Consider the following 14,418-nt stretch of genomic DNA (forward strand, 5'->3'; position numbering starts at 1 on the left):
ACGAGAAGATGCAAAGTGCATATATGAATGTAGAATAAGGAGATAATGGACAGCAGAAAGAAAAGAGTAAGAGAAGAAAGGCCATCAGAAGATAAACATATAATGCCAGATCAACAACTTTAATGTTACACAGTATGTCCAAGTGATTAAAGTTATGTGTGAACCCCAGTAATGAGAAGTAAAATGTAAAATTTGTAATAATACTTACTTGTGAAAGGAGAATGCAATGTCTGTAAACAGAACAATAAATCACTCAATTATTTTTGTCAACACATGAGAGTCAGGGAGACACAGTGGTTCTTCTACAAGAATGGTAGGTGCTGACATGATTGAACAAGCAAACCATCGAAGAAATTCATTAGTCGTCACTTGAAATGATAGATGGAAGAGCTACTGATGTATTTTCGACATGAAATATGGAGTTCTCATATTCCAGGACCTAGTTTATGGTACACATTAATGCATGCAGCTGCAGTGCTCCAGAATCAAATTGTTCTTCAACAGTTTTTCCCAGTAAGATGTTAATTGATCAAACATACTGGCCATTATTGAGATTCAGCTCATGCTTACCGCTTCTCATTGACTCCTAGAGGTAAGAATCCATGTCAGCAACAGTAACAGTCCATCTAAAAATCACAAAAATGGCAAATTCAAGTTGCTAAAGTGTAAACATATTGGGACAGAAAATGAATGAGAACCCACTGAATACACCATTCTTTTCTAAACAGACGGGCATGATAGATATTACATATACATACTTTACATTATGGCATGAACTTGACTGTAATGTTTTTCTAGCCATTGCACTCACAGTTTCTCTGATACTTTGTGCCTGGTATTACTGAAAATTTCATTTTGCTTTTTTCTCTCTTTTCATACAAAATTGTTTATATTTGTATAGGTGTGGCATTTTTATTGGCAGAAAAATTACCACTTTATTAAAAAACTGCCTGAGGTATTGGAAATTCTTCTGCGCAGTTTTGTTATAGGGAAATAGAAATGTCTTACTTCTGAAAAAAATGCAAATTGATTAATAGTCAGTAGTAATTTTGAATTGAATAATTTTTGTGTGTATCACAATGGATAGCATATGTTGTGAGGTATCAGTTTGGAAAAGTACATTTCTTTTTAGAGAAAAAAATGAATTTACACTTCCCCTACACAGCTAATCTTATAATTTTCTTTTTCTCTCTTCTTTTTCTCACTTTCCTTCCATTTCCTGTCTCCACTGCAAATACTCATGATACCAATAAATATTTCCGTGTTACTGTGTGAAATGCTTTTCTTATTCTGGAACCTTCTTCTAAACTCTGTATTAAACTTACTTCATTACCTCTGTCTTCTTTGTTTGTTATTGAAAACTTCATTTGAACATTAATTTTGATTTGGACATTCTTTTTCTTTTTTTTCCTTCCACAACTTCATTATGTGTCTGCTAACTTTATCTGCCACACTAAATCACTGGACTCACTGTTGCCGAATGGCATCGACATCCCACACACCTTTCACTTTTGTGCCACACCCATCACTGCACTCTCCCTGCGGGCGGTGTGGTTGGGCGTGCGGGCCGTGGCCCCCTGGCCCTTCTGGCCCTGTGTACCCCCCTCCATCCGCGGACTGCCACTACTGGTGGCCGGGTGATGCGACTCCCCACTGTGCTGAATGCTGTGACCACCACGTGCGACTCACCCTCGACCGCTACCGTGATGGGTGGGCCACCCCACTGTCACCAACCCCCCCGCCTCTCTGACGACGGTCTGTCCCGTCGACACCTTATGTCGATGGGAACCACCGTCATTTTGATGGTGACGCCGATTTCTGTGATGATGGCAATGACGATTCGTCTGCTGACGAATGTTGGTGCCATCACCATCACCGCTACCAATAATTGTCTATACGGTGGACTGTGGTGTAACTTTAATTCATCCCAATTTTTTTCAATTCCCCTTCTAATCTATTCTTTTCCACAATGTGGTCTTTATTGACACCTTTTTACACCTCCAAAATTGACTGCTCGTTTTGGTGTACCCTTCAAACTTTGAGTTATTCATTACCGTTGTCACTATTGATTCAAATCTCTCACTATAATTTATGTCAATGACTTGTAATTTATTGCACATATTGACAAATGAAAATTTTTATCCCTATATATTCATATGAATATATTACTATGAATATTGCCTCACTATTTATACTGACAATCATCTATCACCCTTTTGTCTCAAAATTTAACTCGACTCTGATATTCTCGTATCACTTTATGTCTTGAATCACATTTTGTCATGTAATTCGCTATCTAACTCCATATTGAAAAAATGTGTTGCAAATTTCTATTACTTTATGCACAAATTTTAATTAAATGCGGAAAAATTAATATCATTAAAATATGACTTTACTTAATTTCTGCTGTACAATTTTGCATCATGTTTGATCTCTTTCTTCATGAAACTGATTTTGTTGAACTGTTTCAATTACATTATCATTACATGTGGTTGCTCAATTGGGAATTGATTTGGGCCCTATCTGTTGCATGATGGACGTCCATTTCTTAATTTCTTATTATGTGAAACCAATTGATGCCTGGTTTACCAAAAATGGTGCATCTGATTGCTCAATTTCGGGTGCTGGAATTAATGTCAATTGTCTTTATATACTCGTATAATGGCAATCTTTAAATTTTTATAACTGTTAAAACTTTATGCAAATGAAATTTCTGTCCATTTCTCTATACTGGCCTGAATAATATATAAATATATATATGTATACAAACTAACATGTAACCTCATCTGGCCTTTGATGGCAATTGCTCAATGGAATTGACGGGGTCATTTGCTGAAATTATCACAATTTCGTTGCGCACGCCTTTATGTGGCCACATTTTGTCACGGTCTGCTTCATCTGTGCTGCAATCTACTGATTCTTTGATATAATATGAACCATTTATTGCCAAATATTTTGTTCACAATACATAACTCTTCTATAAGTGTTGTCACTTTTTATTTTATTTCTGCATGCTCAATTCACACTATTTCACGTCATCTGTGTCAAACTGCAAATATGAACCTCTCAACTTTTGTCCACTTACTATTTCTGAACTGAATCGCTATTTTTTATTTGTTGCATCACTCTTGAATCAAACCTGATATTATTTCTATTCTTCTTTGCCCATCCTATCCCTTACAATTTACTGTAAATCCTTCTCCGACAAACTTTTGAATTTGACAATTTCACAAAATCTCCTTTACTCCTGTCCATCGCCTCATTCTCCATGACGACACAAACTGCCACCTCCTGCTCACACTCCTCCTCCCACGACACGAGCAGGCCTGCACCGTTCCAGCGCGCGGTGTCATGGCGGCCACCGTCGGCGGCGGACGTGCCATCGGGGACGACGCCTCTCGCGCCCGTCCGGAGAACGCACTCGACGCTCTGCTAGACGAACTGCAGACATTTGCTCGCCCGCCCCCTCCTACAGGAGTGGGCTCCTCGAGCCTCGGCGAGACCGGACGCAAGGGTAGTGTCGATTCCAGCACTTCCCTGACGTCCACACCAGGCGGCGTAGGGCTCCGCCGACTACACTCCTATCCGAGCAGCTCCGACAGTGCAGGTGACGGAACCGGCCAGTCTGGCCTCGTCTCACGGCTGCAGGTATCTGCCGGGGGCATGGGAGGCACGCTTACAGATTTGTCACAGCAGCAACAGCGCCCACCTCCTGTCTCTCCAAAGCCACCTGTCCCTGAACGCAATGCAGAGCTGCTCTCGCAGCTCGCTGGCAGGCGAGTTCCGCCCCCTCCTCCTCCACGAACATCGTCACGGTCACCTCTGGCATCGCCCACCAGCCCCTCGCTGCCGCCGAGGGCCCAGCACGGCAGTTCGGGGTCGGCAGGTACGCTGAGAAGGGGTGCGCCTGGGCGGGGCAGCCTCAGGGAACCCGCACGAGGTGGGAGTGGCACTGCCCTGTCCCTGGCACCAGATTCCGGAATGGACCTCTCGTCATCCACTGAGGGTCGGCAGCGCTTCGATCCTGCCAGCAACAGCTCCAGCTGTGAGTCAGTAAACTCACAGGAGGGTCTCATCTCCCAGCAGTCAACTCCACAGCAGCCACAGACGGCCCAGCAAGTGGCGGCAGCAGCTGTAGCAGCACGAGGGAGGAAGGAACTGTTGGAGCAACGTCACCAGGAGCTGCTCAGGAAGCAGCGAGCTCTGCAGGAACAGTACGCCCGCCTGCAGCAGCTGCAGAGGGGTGGTGCAGCAACCTTGGCCGTCGTGCCGCCTGCAGGTGGTGCTACACCTGACCTTCTCCTCCTGAAGAAGACAGGCAGTGAGAGCAACCTCCTCGCGAAGATGGGCCTTGGGGCCGGCCTCGCCACCATGTCCGGGTCACTCACACATCTCGCCTCAGCTCCTCCGTCTGCTGCCACACCAGTCCCACAGCCCAGGACCAGTGTCCAACAACAACAACAACAACAACAGCAGCAGCAGCAGCAGCAGCAGCAGCAGCAGGAGAAACCTCCAGCTTCCACATCAGACACTGTGCCGTCGACAGCTGCCCCAGCCACAACAACGACTCCTGCGATGACCGGCAAAATATACGAGACAGACATCCTGTGACCCCTCAGGGACTGTCTGGAGCTGCCTCCTGACTTGATTTCTAGTGTTACCACCCATGAAAAATAAATGCATGTGTAACAGTAGGTAATAGAATGGATAAAGTGCAGCACTATGGCTAAGAAGCCTGATTGAATATTCGTTCTCCTCTGCTGTTCATGGGGAAGAATAGGAGTGAAATCATCCACTGCCACATAGCAGTCCTCCATTAACAAAGAGTAAACACCAGCCATAGGTAATCAGGTATTAGAGCATGAATATGATTGTTGCTTTCAACAAGTCTTTACTTGGAGCAAGTGGTAACATTTTAAATCTGCATCAAGTCCTATTTTTCCATATTTCCTATTCTAATTTTCATCTTGTTCATTTCTTTTTCCCTAACACACACAAATTCAGTGTGGCAGGTCAATAGTTACATGCAGGATTTACAGTTCCAGTACATTCAGTGGACTTGTGCAGGCCACTCAGATCCCAGGTTGATAAGGACCACCTGTCGTGATGAGTGGAATAGATTCAAAATTTTCCCAAGTTAATTTTCCTTTGGTTCTTAGTTTTGATGAAATTTCTGTTCCAGTCTTTTTAACTGGTCAGTAACATGATTCAAGGCTCTGAGTCTCAGTTAATTTTGTGCATTATAGTAAACATCACCACCATCTTGAATTCTATAAGTGAATTACCTGAACCATATAGTCTATCGCTTTTTATACCTTTTTAATAGTTTGTAACTTGAATTGCCAACCAATTATAATCTTGATTTCCAACTTTCCTGCCATGTATGTTGGCAAGCACATATTATACTAGTCACAGATCAGGACTCATTACACATTCACAATCCAGCAGAAGCAATAATAACTTTCTAAGGAAGCTTGCAGAATACCCATACACATACTCATTTCCTTTTAAAATGTAAAATCATGAAGCCAGTTAGAAGAACTCTTGTCATTTGTAAAATTATAATACATTACTGTAGGTTTTCTAGAAATAAGCCCTTCCTACTTTAATCATCAAAGGATTTGAAAATCTTCCTCTATAAAAATGAAATATTATTATTATTGTCTCAGCCACACATTTGGAGTATCAGTGTGAGAAATAGATTCTAGTCTGCAGGCTATGAATTTACTACTATATTAAGACTGGTCTGTGCTGCCTTATTCAAAGCTACTTCGTTTAATGTAGTTTATCCCACACAATGTGAAGAAGCCAACATATCCCACCCCTGACAGGCTATCATATGTGTAGATGCTATCATGGACAGTTGAACTAATGCTGATGAAATGTAACCTGTTCTATGAAGCTTAGTTTTATTTCTGGTGACAGAATGTGAAAAGCTTGTAGAGCAGTTAGTTTGTCTTTCTTGCACCAACTGTTAAACAACCATAAACACATTCTCTCGTTATGCATACCATATTGGTAACACAAGTATTAACAGCACTGGAGATGCTATTAACATTTTCCACTTTGAAAAGAGTGTGTTGCACTCACTTTATAAGTGATACAATTTTTACTCTTATTATTATCATCATTTCATTATTTACAACGACAGCCACTTTCTCGACTGTATACTTGGCATATACAGACTCAGGGAAAGTTAATTTTGCGCCATAATGATTTTGTTACAGTTATTCCCTTTGAACAGAGGAAAGCTGAGAACTGGTCAGTGATGTTATCTGTATTCAAGCACTGCTTTATAAATGAATAAGAAGCAGTCAAAATGATATGTGTTGGGAATAATTCAAGAAGATTGACCAATCCCAGAATTGACAAATTTGTTATGTATCTCTGTTTTATTGTTAGGTTTCTGTAAGAACCTTTTTTTAAAGTATCTTTGAGTCAATTGTACATGGTGGGTTCATCATACTTGTTCTTAAGGCATCTACTACATTCCAAAATCCTACTTTCTCCACTCCTACCCACCCTCAGTACTACCTCACAATCTCTGTCACAGTTCTGCTTTCTCTCATATGTTTATCATTTTTTTTAAAAAAAAAAAAAAGAGCATATGCATTGCAAATTCGTAATTATGGTTACAACACTATCTTTGTTTACATTAACAGATTATTCCAAGTATGTGATGGCTGAATAGCTATAGTGTTGCACTTTGCAGTGGTAAGATGTTGAGCTTTTGAAATTCTACAGCATAGTGGAAAACTGACTGTTTCTTGTATACTATTTCTTAGTTTTCAGTGTTGTATTTTCTACTCAGGGTGTTCACAACTACTGTGGGTTGTGTTTTTGCTATTGAATCCTGTGAGGAAGAGAAAATATCTGTAAAAGAAATGTGAGGACTACAGCTATTTTTATGTGGTCATTTCTGAGGATATTTTAGGCTGGAGATTTGTATCCTGTTGGCAGAGTGATTGTCTTGTTGATTTTATGCTTTTGTTAATTGTCTTCTTACAGTACTAAATCAACTGTGTGTCACGTATTAGCTGTTAACAGGTGAGTGCTGTGAACCTGCAACTGGTTTCATTTTCTTGCTTCCCCTCCACTGTCACAACAGTGAGAAGTAGTAACCTTCATGCATTATTTCAAATTGCCTTCATGCATTCACGTTACCTCATTTCAGTGGCACATTACAACCCTTGGTGTGAAGAATATCATCAAATGAGCTTCTGAAAAATGCAAATACACGTGTCTGTCCAGAAGTCGCTACTGACTACTACTGACTGTGTCATTTTATGATTTGTTTGTGGCCAATAAAATGTTGCAGACCAGCCTATCACCTTAATAAAGCTTTGTGCAGACCAAATTCACATTCTCTCACCACTGTTGTATGCATCATTCTTCTTCCAAATGTAAGCCACCATTGCAGAACTAAATACCAGTATCTATAGAAGGTTTTTTCATATCAATGTATTAAGAAGCATGTGGCAGAAATGAGCATAGTGACCCCAGATAGAATTGTAAATCATGAGACTGTTATTAGTTGATAATTTCTGTGCTTGTATTGTATCAGTGAGTAATTGTTACAGTACATGAAGAATCTCTGGATTGGCATTTCACTTTTTTGCAAAGATGTAAATACGTAAATTTGTGAACACCATTTCTGTAGTAAAGTATCTGTGGTACTATCAACTGTTAATTAAGAGTCATTTTGTGAATGGAGGCCTCACCTTAATGAAACTCATAAATTTCAGATGTTTGTACATCTCTATATTAAATTAATGAATATAATAATTATAGGCATCTCTCACTTTCTATCGCTCTTTTCCTGACATTCTCTCTGAAGTTTTATCTGTATATTTATCATCGTGTTTAGCTTGCAGTTTGTAAGAAATATATCACCTGGAAAGACAGGAAAATATCTGCTTTGTTTTACATTAACATTTAATACCAAAAAATGTTAGAACCTCTGTACCATATAAGAAACTGTTATGCCTGATTATGGGTGGAGGGCTGTAAAATAGAACTGTGCCAACTATCTCATGTTTCTTTCTGTGTAAGATGATGTAATATTTACTATTGGTAGTCCTTCAGTCAAGTGATATGAAAGGCAACTATTTAACTATGTTCAGGGTGTTATAGTTGCTACAATCCACAACATAATTGGCAGGGGATTACGGTAAAAACTGGCAGTCAGGAAACTGGGACAACAAATGAATTGTTGACTTCACACTCCCCATCCCATTCTGCTCCCTACTTCTTTCCATTGTAAATATTGTGTGATTAAATTATAACCAAAGATGAGGAAAAAAATAAGTGTTATTACTGAAAGAAATTGTATGAAGTGATTTTGCTTTGGCAGAAGAATATGATATGAATTGTACTTAAGTGATTTCATGCAGATTCTGGTGGGATGCTGAAAGTAAATTGCTTTTAAATTTGCTGTCCAGGCTAAGGTGATTGTGTTGAAAGTAGGATGCCCATGGCCATAGGATGTTATGAAATAAATCGATTATTATCCTTAAACTTATAACAATGTCTTGTAGGTTATGGTTGAAAATACATTTAGTCATTATGTATATATTATCAGGGCTGCAGGACAAAGCCATAGACACAAATAAATTTAAACATGCTTAATTTTTGTATTGTTGTAATCTGAGGTCTCATAAGTGTATTCCATCTGTCATAAAGTTTTGTTCGTTTCTCTTGTAACCGGCTATAAAAGTACACATCTTTTTCATGTTGCTCAAGTGGACATAAAAATATGGGAAGGCTCAGTGAGCTTATAGTCTGAAAAAAGACTCTATTATGAAACTGAACTGATGACAGCTGCCATCAGTTACTGAAAATGTAATTGAGGAACTTGCCTTACCACATCATTTGTGAGAAAATGTGTCGCATGGGTGTGTCCTTTGTCAGGATTTCTCAGAAACTGAAAAGTTGTGGCATTCCACAAGTGTGTCAGTGACATAAGAACGTAAGTTCTCATCTAGTTTAAATATTTAAAAGTAAAGGAAGAGAGTTACATAAACTGCCATTTATTAAAATGTGTTTTGAATTAAATAAACACAACACCTAATACACCAAATTAGATCTGACTGCTCTTTTTACGTAATTATTTCAGTGACCTTTCGTATTTTGTTTGAAAGGATTTGAAAAAGAAACTATTTCTGTAGGTTTCACCTCCTGAGAGAGCATAAACTGTGTGTAATCGTGTTTTAATACCAATCTCGGAGGTATACTTCGTATCTTATGTGAAGCATTTGATTAAAAATAGTGAACATAGAACTTATGGTAAAGGGATCTGCAGTTACTCCGCACTGATATTACTTTCTGGAATTTGATTGTGAGGATCATGGATACTATGAGAACATTTGCTCAATAACCATAAACTGCTCTATACATGAAAGTGTGATCCTATTTTACTCCAGCAGTAATTCACAACTATTTCAGAACATACATGTTTCTTGCCATTGCAGAAATGTACTAATTTTTATTCCATGTGCACGTGATCACAAATGAAAGGATGTCCCAAATAATTTTCTGGTCTCACCTTTTTTGTTATACATGAACAGCCTTTATTTATTTATTTATTTTGTAACACTGAAATTTTTTTTGTCTTATTTTTAATCATGTTTCTCTTCTACATTGAATGCTCTATGTGGGTATAGTAAATCAACATTTTTGCTTGTATTTTGTTCAGGTTAGTTTGTCACTATTATCACAATGTACTTAATTTGGAATTGCGTTGGACCTATCTTTGATCGGCAGACTGCAGTGATTTCTTTACACTGAGTATAAAGTAAACCATTTCAGTGCAGGTACTTCTTACAGTGAAAATGAAAGTTGCAACTTGCTTGAGCTGATGAATAAAATTGTGAAACAAATTAATTCCTCCTGCTGACCAAGCAGAAGTGGAACTTTCCTGTGAATATTTTTGTTGCCTTATTTTTGGAGTAGGATATACTGACTAACAAATGCGCTTTGTTCAGACCATAAAGGGTATTAGGTACCTGCAGTGAACAACATTAAAACTAGTAGTTCGCAGTTTCCCTCGGGAAAAGAAAATGCTTCCATGTATCAGGTGATAATAAAAGCAAAAATTAAATCCTGAAGCATAATGCAACTTCTATACAAAGTTTTTAATTGTACACTTAAAATATTGGTTTCAGTGATGTTGTAGCCCCCTAACACCATGTATACTCAGAAAAGAAATGTATAAGTGTATTTACTACAAAAAAAAGAAACACAAGAGTTCCTGCAATAAAAGTGAATTTCTTAAGTATTAAATTTGTCTTGTTAGAATCCCAGTGGCCAAATGAAGTTATGGTTTTTCCTAGTGCTAAAACTAAAGAAAAAAAAGACCAGTGTAATAAAGTTTGGGATGATGATATTATAACTGAACAGCCACCCCTGTTTGTATTCTTTCTTAATGAAACAAGTAATGTGTTTGTGTTCATGTTTTCATGTCAGTATATTACAACTGTCTTTCAAATATTGGAGAGTATATCACTGATTGTCTCAGATATATTATCAGTGCTGTTCAGTACTTGACGGTTCATTTAGATATTCTCTTTTTTTGTGAAAGTGCGTTTGTCACCATTGTGCTTTCTACTTTTTCCACTGATATTTAATATGTAACAGGAATGGTTTCTACAAATATTATTATGTGCTTCAGTTTCTGCAGTCTTCTTTAGTGTTTTGCATTTAATATGTCATGTGCCTGCGCTTGGTTTGTTGAGATCCTAACAAACGACTTAAGATATACTGGGATAGTTAAGCAACCTCCCAAAAATGTTTTTAATTTATAATTAAATTTCACTTGTTGTTCAGAGTTAATTGTAAATGTTTGTAATTAACCAAGTAAAAAAAGAAGTCATCTGAATGGAAACTGTATATAATTTCTTTTTTAATTCTCATCAGAGTTGAAACTATTTTAGACTTGTTGTTAGCCACAGCTACATTTGCATATCAGTAGCTTTGTTATGATGAGTGAGGGGGAGTTAGTAAACTACTGTACGTGCAATAACATCAGTTGCTCTCGCCTGTCTGCCTGTTCAGGTAAGTACTGTTCATGATGCGCACCCTGCTCTCCCCCTTCCCAAGCTGTCCCATCGCACAGTGCATTGGCATGTGCAGCATAGCTGCTGAGCAGTGTGTACAGAGGGGCATGGGCAGGAGCTTGCATCTGCACATTTTACAAAATTGATAAAGATGAAAAGTTAAAGAGTAACTAGCTTTTTCAAAGAGTAAATATTTCCCCTAATTCCTAAAATCAATAAGTATGCTGTATTACACACTTTCTTTCCCAGGCCTCAAGTATTCTCCATACCAAATGTCATTGAAATCAGTTGAGTGTCTTGGTTGCGAAAAAGTAACAGACAGAGTTACTTTCACATTCAAACAGAGAATCAGGAAGTTATGACAGTTTTATATAAGACATTAAATCACAATACAATTTTTTCTTTGATCAGATTTTGATGAAATAAAGCAATACAGCTCCTCAAGCTATACTGAAGCCACCTGAGAAAACCCTGTGAAAATTCATCTACTATTTTGTAGATTAGTGTGTTCAGGCAGACAGACATGACAAATTATTGTCAGTAAGCATATACTCCTCACATCAAGTGTTGGAAACCATATTCAAATTTCAGTATATGAACAAGACTCACAATGCTTGTACATTGTAGCTTAAAAAACAAAAAAGCATTCTGCTATGCAAGTGCACCCTAGCTCTGAAATACTGGTACTTAAGAAATAAGACATATCTATTAGGATTTTTTTCAGTGCGAGGTGGTGCTGTGGTTAGCACACTGGATTCGCATTTGTGAGGACAGTTCAGATCCCCATTCGGCCATCCCGATTTATCTTTTCCACGATTTCCCTTAATCACTCCAGGGAAATGCCGTGATGGTTCCTTTGGGAGTGAGGGCCCACTTCCTTTCTCATTCTTATGTAGGCCGAGCTTGAGCTCCATCTCTAATAACCTTGTCATCATTCTAAAAGAAATTAAAAAGCTTATAGTCATATCCAGTTCTGGTTTATGCATTCCTGGCTATTCAGTTTCAAGGAGACTACAACTGATCTTCCCCAACATTCCTTTTTCCTTAGGTGTATGTTGTATATTAATTTAGGTATTCATTCATATGACATCCTTTGAATGTGTTCATGCATTTCTTTCTGCACTTCTTTATTTTGTAACATGTTTATTTGACACCCAGTTCAATTCTAATCTCATTATTCATTTTCTCACATAGCTTTGTAACAAGCGAATTTAGGAGTCTCATCTCTGCTTCTTCAATACTCCATTGACTGGCGATTTAGAGTCCAAGTCTCTGATCCATACATTAGAACTAGTACTGACATCACATTCTAAAATTTTTGTACCGTCTCTTTCCAAACCTTCTTGAGGAGAGAGTGATTTATAGGATCCACCACCTGTTGAAACTTACGCAAGTTGACAAGAACATGCTCACACAGGGGCATATGAGCAGTCATCCCCTCCACATTCCACATGCACAAGAAACAGTAAAAATCCTTAATAAATGTATAAAGTGTGCAACAACTTTTCTGAATACATGTAAACCTGACATAAAACTAACTGCTAAGAAATCCCAAGTGATTTAATGATACCTTGTCAGAAATTAATTATCCCTGAATTCCATAAACAATGGTTCTTTACAGTATCTCAATCCCAGTTCAGAAGATGCAAAGAACTTGGGTGTAACTTTGGATATGCAACTCAGCTGGGCACAAAATATTGCTGCCACATGCTGAAACATGAGCAGTCACTAGTTATGCCAAAACTCCCTGTCAAAAGTCAAGCCAGTTAGAACTTATTGTGTATTAGTGCATTATGTATGAAACACTGACTTGTCAGGCAATGTCAGTGCCTGAAGCTCCCAGTTTCAATTGTTATGACCAGACATTTAAAAGACAAGAATGCCTCATTGTACAAGGCCCGCAGAACCTCAGACCACAAATCAAGTATCTGTTGTCTCATAACTGAGACAAAAGTTCCCACTTATCTAGTTCCCTAACTGTGTCGATATGCGCAATAAACACATTTGCAGACTCATTCACCATTGCTACGGTTCACCTCTGGCCCAAGCTACCCTACACACCATGCAAAATTCAGTATCCTAATGTGTTTAAGAAAAAAGATGACTCTTTTGTCATCCTAATAACTTCTTCAAATGTAACATGTTTATGTTTTTAAGAGTAAAGAAAGATCTCAGTTTTGCACTGTATACTTCTGTATCTCTCCATTTTACTGGAACTGATATTGTTACATTTTGTAAACACTTGAATTCATGTGCAAGCATTATACATGCTATTAATGTCACCACAGTTTGTAATGAGTAAATAATACAAAGCAGTATGGAAAATGCCTAACAGTAAACATGTTATACTAAGGTCAGTACTAGACAACTATAAAACATGGTAGAAATCCATTCAGCTGTTTTAGTGATGGTATCTAATTTGTATGATCCATTTTCAAATTACATAATATCATCAGACTAAAACTTCCTAGTACATAAAGTGATCCAGACTGTAGCTACACAAAAATCAGTAGTGCTACCTATAAGGAAACAAATTATTATAAAAAAAAACATCCTCAGCAACTGCTCAGACGTTGAACTGCCAGGCTTCAAAACATTTTTAAACAGAGTAGTGAAGAACAAGCTGAGCAATCCTTTGTGGGCCTAGCCCATGGAAGCTGTGCCTCACAAAACCTACCGTATTATGTCACACGGAATGAAATGGTTCCGACTTCCAGTAAATGTTACTAATGGTAGGAATAATTTCTAAGAAGGATGCAAACTGGTGTGTGATCATAATTGTAACTTCTCAGTATGGTGTGTAACAATCCAATTTTAAAATTATAGTGAACTTTCTCAGTGAAAAATATGGCTCGATGCTGACCATTTACATGATTTTTTTTAAGTTACGTTTTTTCCTGTATGCATTTATAGTTAACATGTTCTCTCACTGTATCACACACACACACACACACACAATACCAATATACTTTCCGTAGTTCTTTATGGAGTAGAAGCAATGTTTTTCTTTGTGTTTTGCGAGTGACCAATACAAGTTCTTGTTTTGTGTGTTATTCTACATGTTATTCATTGCATGTTTTCTTTAGTACACATGGTAGTCACTTTACTGAAGGTTTATCTGTACTAATTTCATTATCAGTAGGAAACAGCAGTTTATTCTGTACCCAGCTGGTCATGTCACTTGGCATAATTTGGTCATGTTGCACATTAAGAAATACATCTGAATTCGTATAGAGGTGTGGACTATCTTTTAGTCAATTAAAATTAGTTCTTGCTCCAGTACTCACATATGCATTGGAAAGGTGGGTAATGAAGAAGAGGAAAATGAACAGGGTACAGGCTTGTGGGATGAAATTTAAGAGAA

The 14,418-nt window shown here is 38.1% G+C and overlaps 1 protein-coding gene across 1 annotated transcript in view; it reads left to right on the plus strand.

Annotated features, from left to right (window-relative positions):
- The window catches only part of LOC126213013 (coiled-coil domain-containing protein AGAP005037-like), a 257,242-nt gene extending 247,712 nt beyond the window's left edge, over positions 1 to 9,530 (plus strand). Inside the window, exon 16 of the mRNA XM_049940574.1 lies at positions 3,325 to 9,530. Within this exon, the coding sequence (XP_049796531.1) occupies positions 3,325 to 4,611 (1,287 nt within the window). The 3' untranslated portion in view covers positions 4,612 to 9,530. The remainder of the gene's footprint in view (positions 1 to 3,324) is intronic.
- Positions 9,531 to 14,418: the final 4,888 nt, after the last annotated feature.

Source organism: Schistocerca nitens, chromosome 11 (assembly GCF_023898315.1).
Source record: "Schistocerca nitens isolate TAMUIC-IGC-003100 chromosome 11, iqSchNite1.1, whole genome shotgun sequence".
NCBI classification, from domain to species: domain Eukaryota; kingdom Metazoa; phylum Arthropoda; class Insecta; order Orthoptera; family Acrididae; genus Schistocerca; species Schistocerca nitens.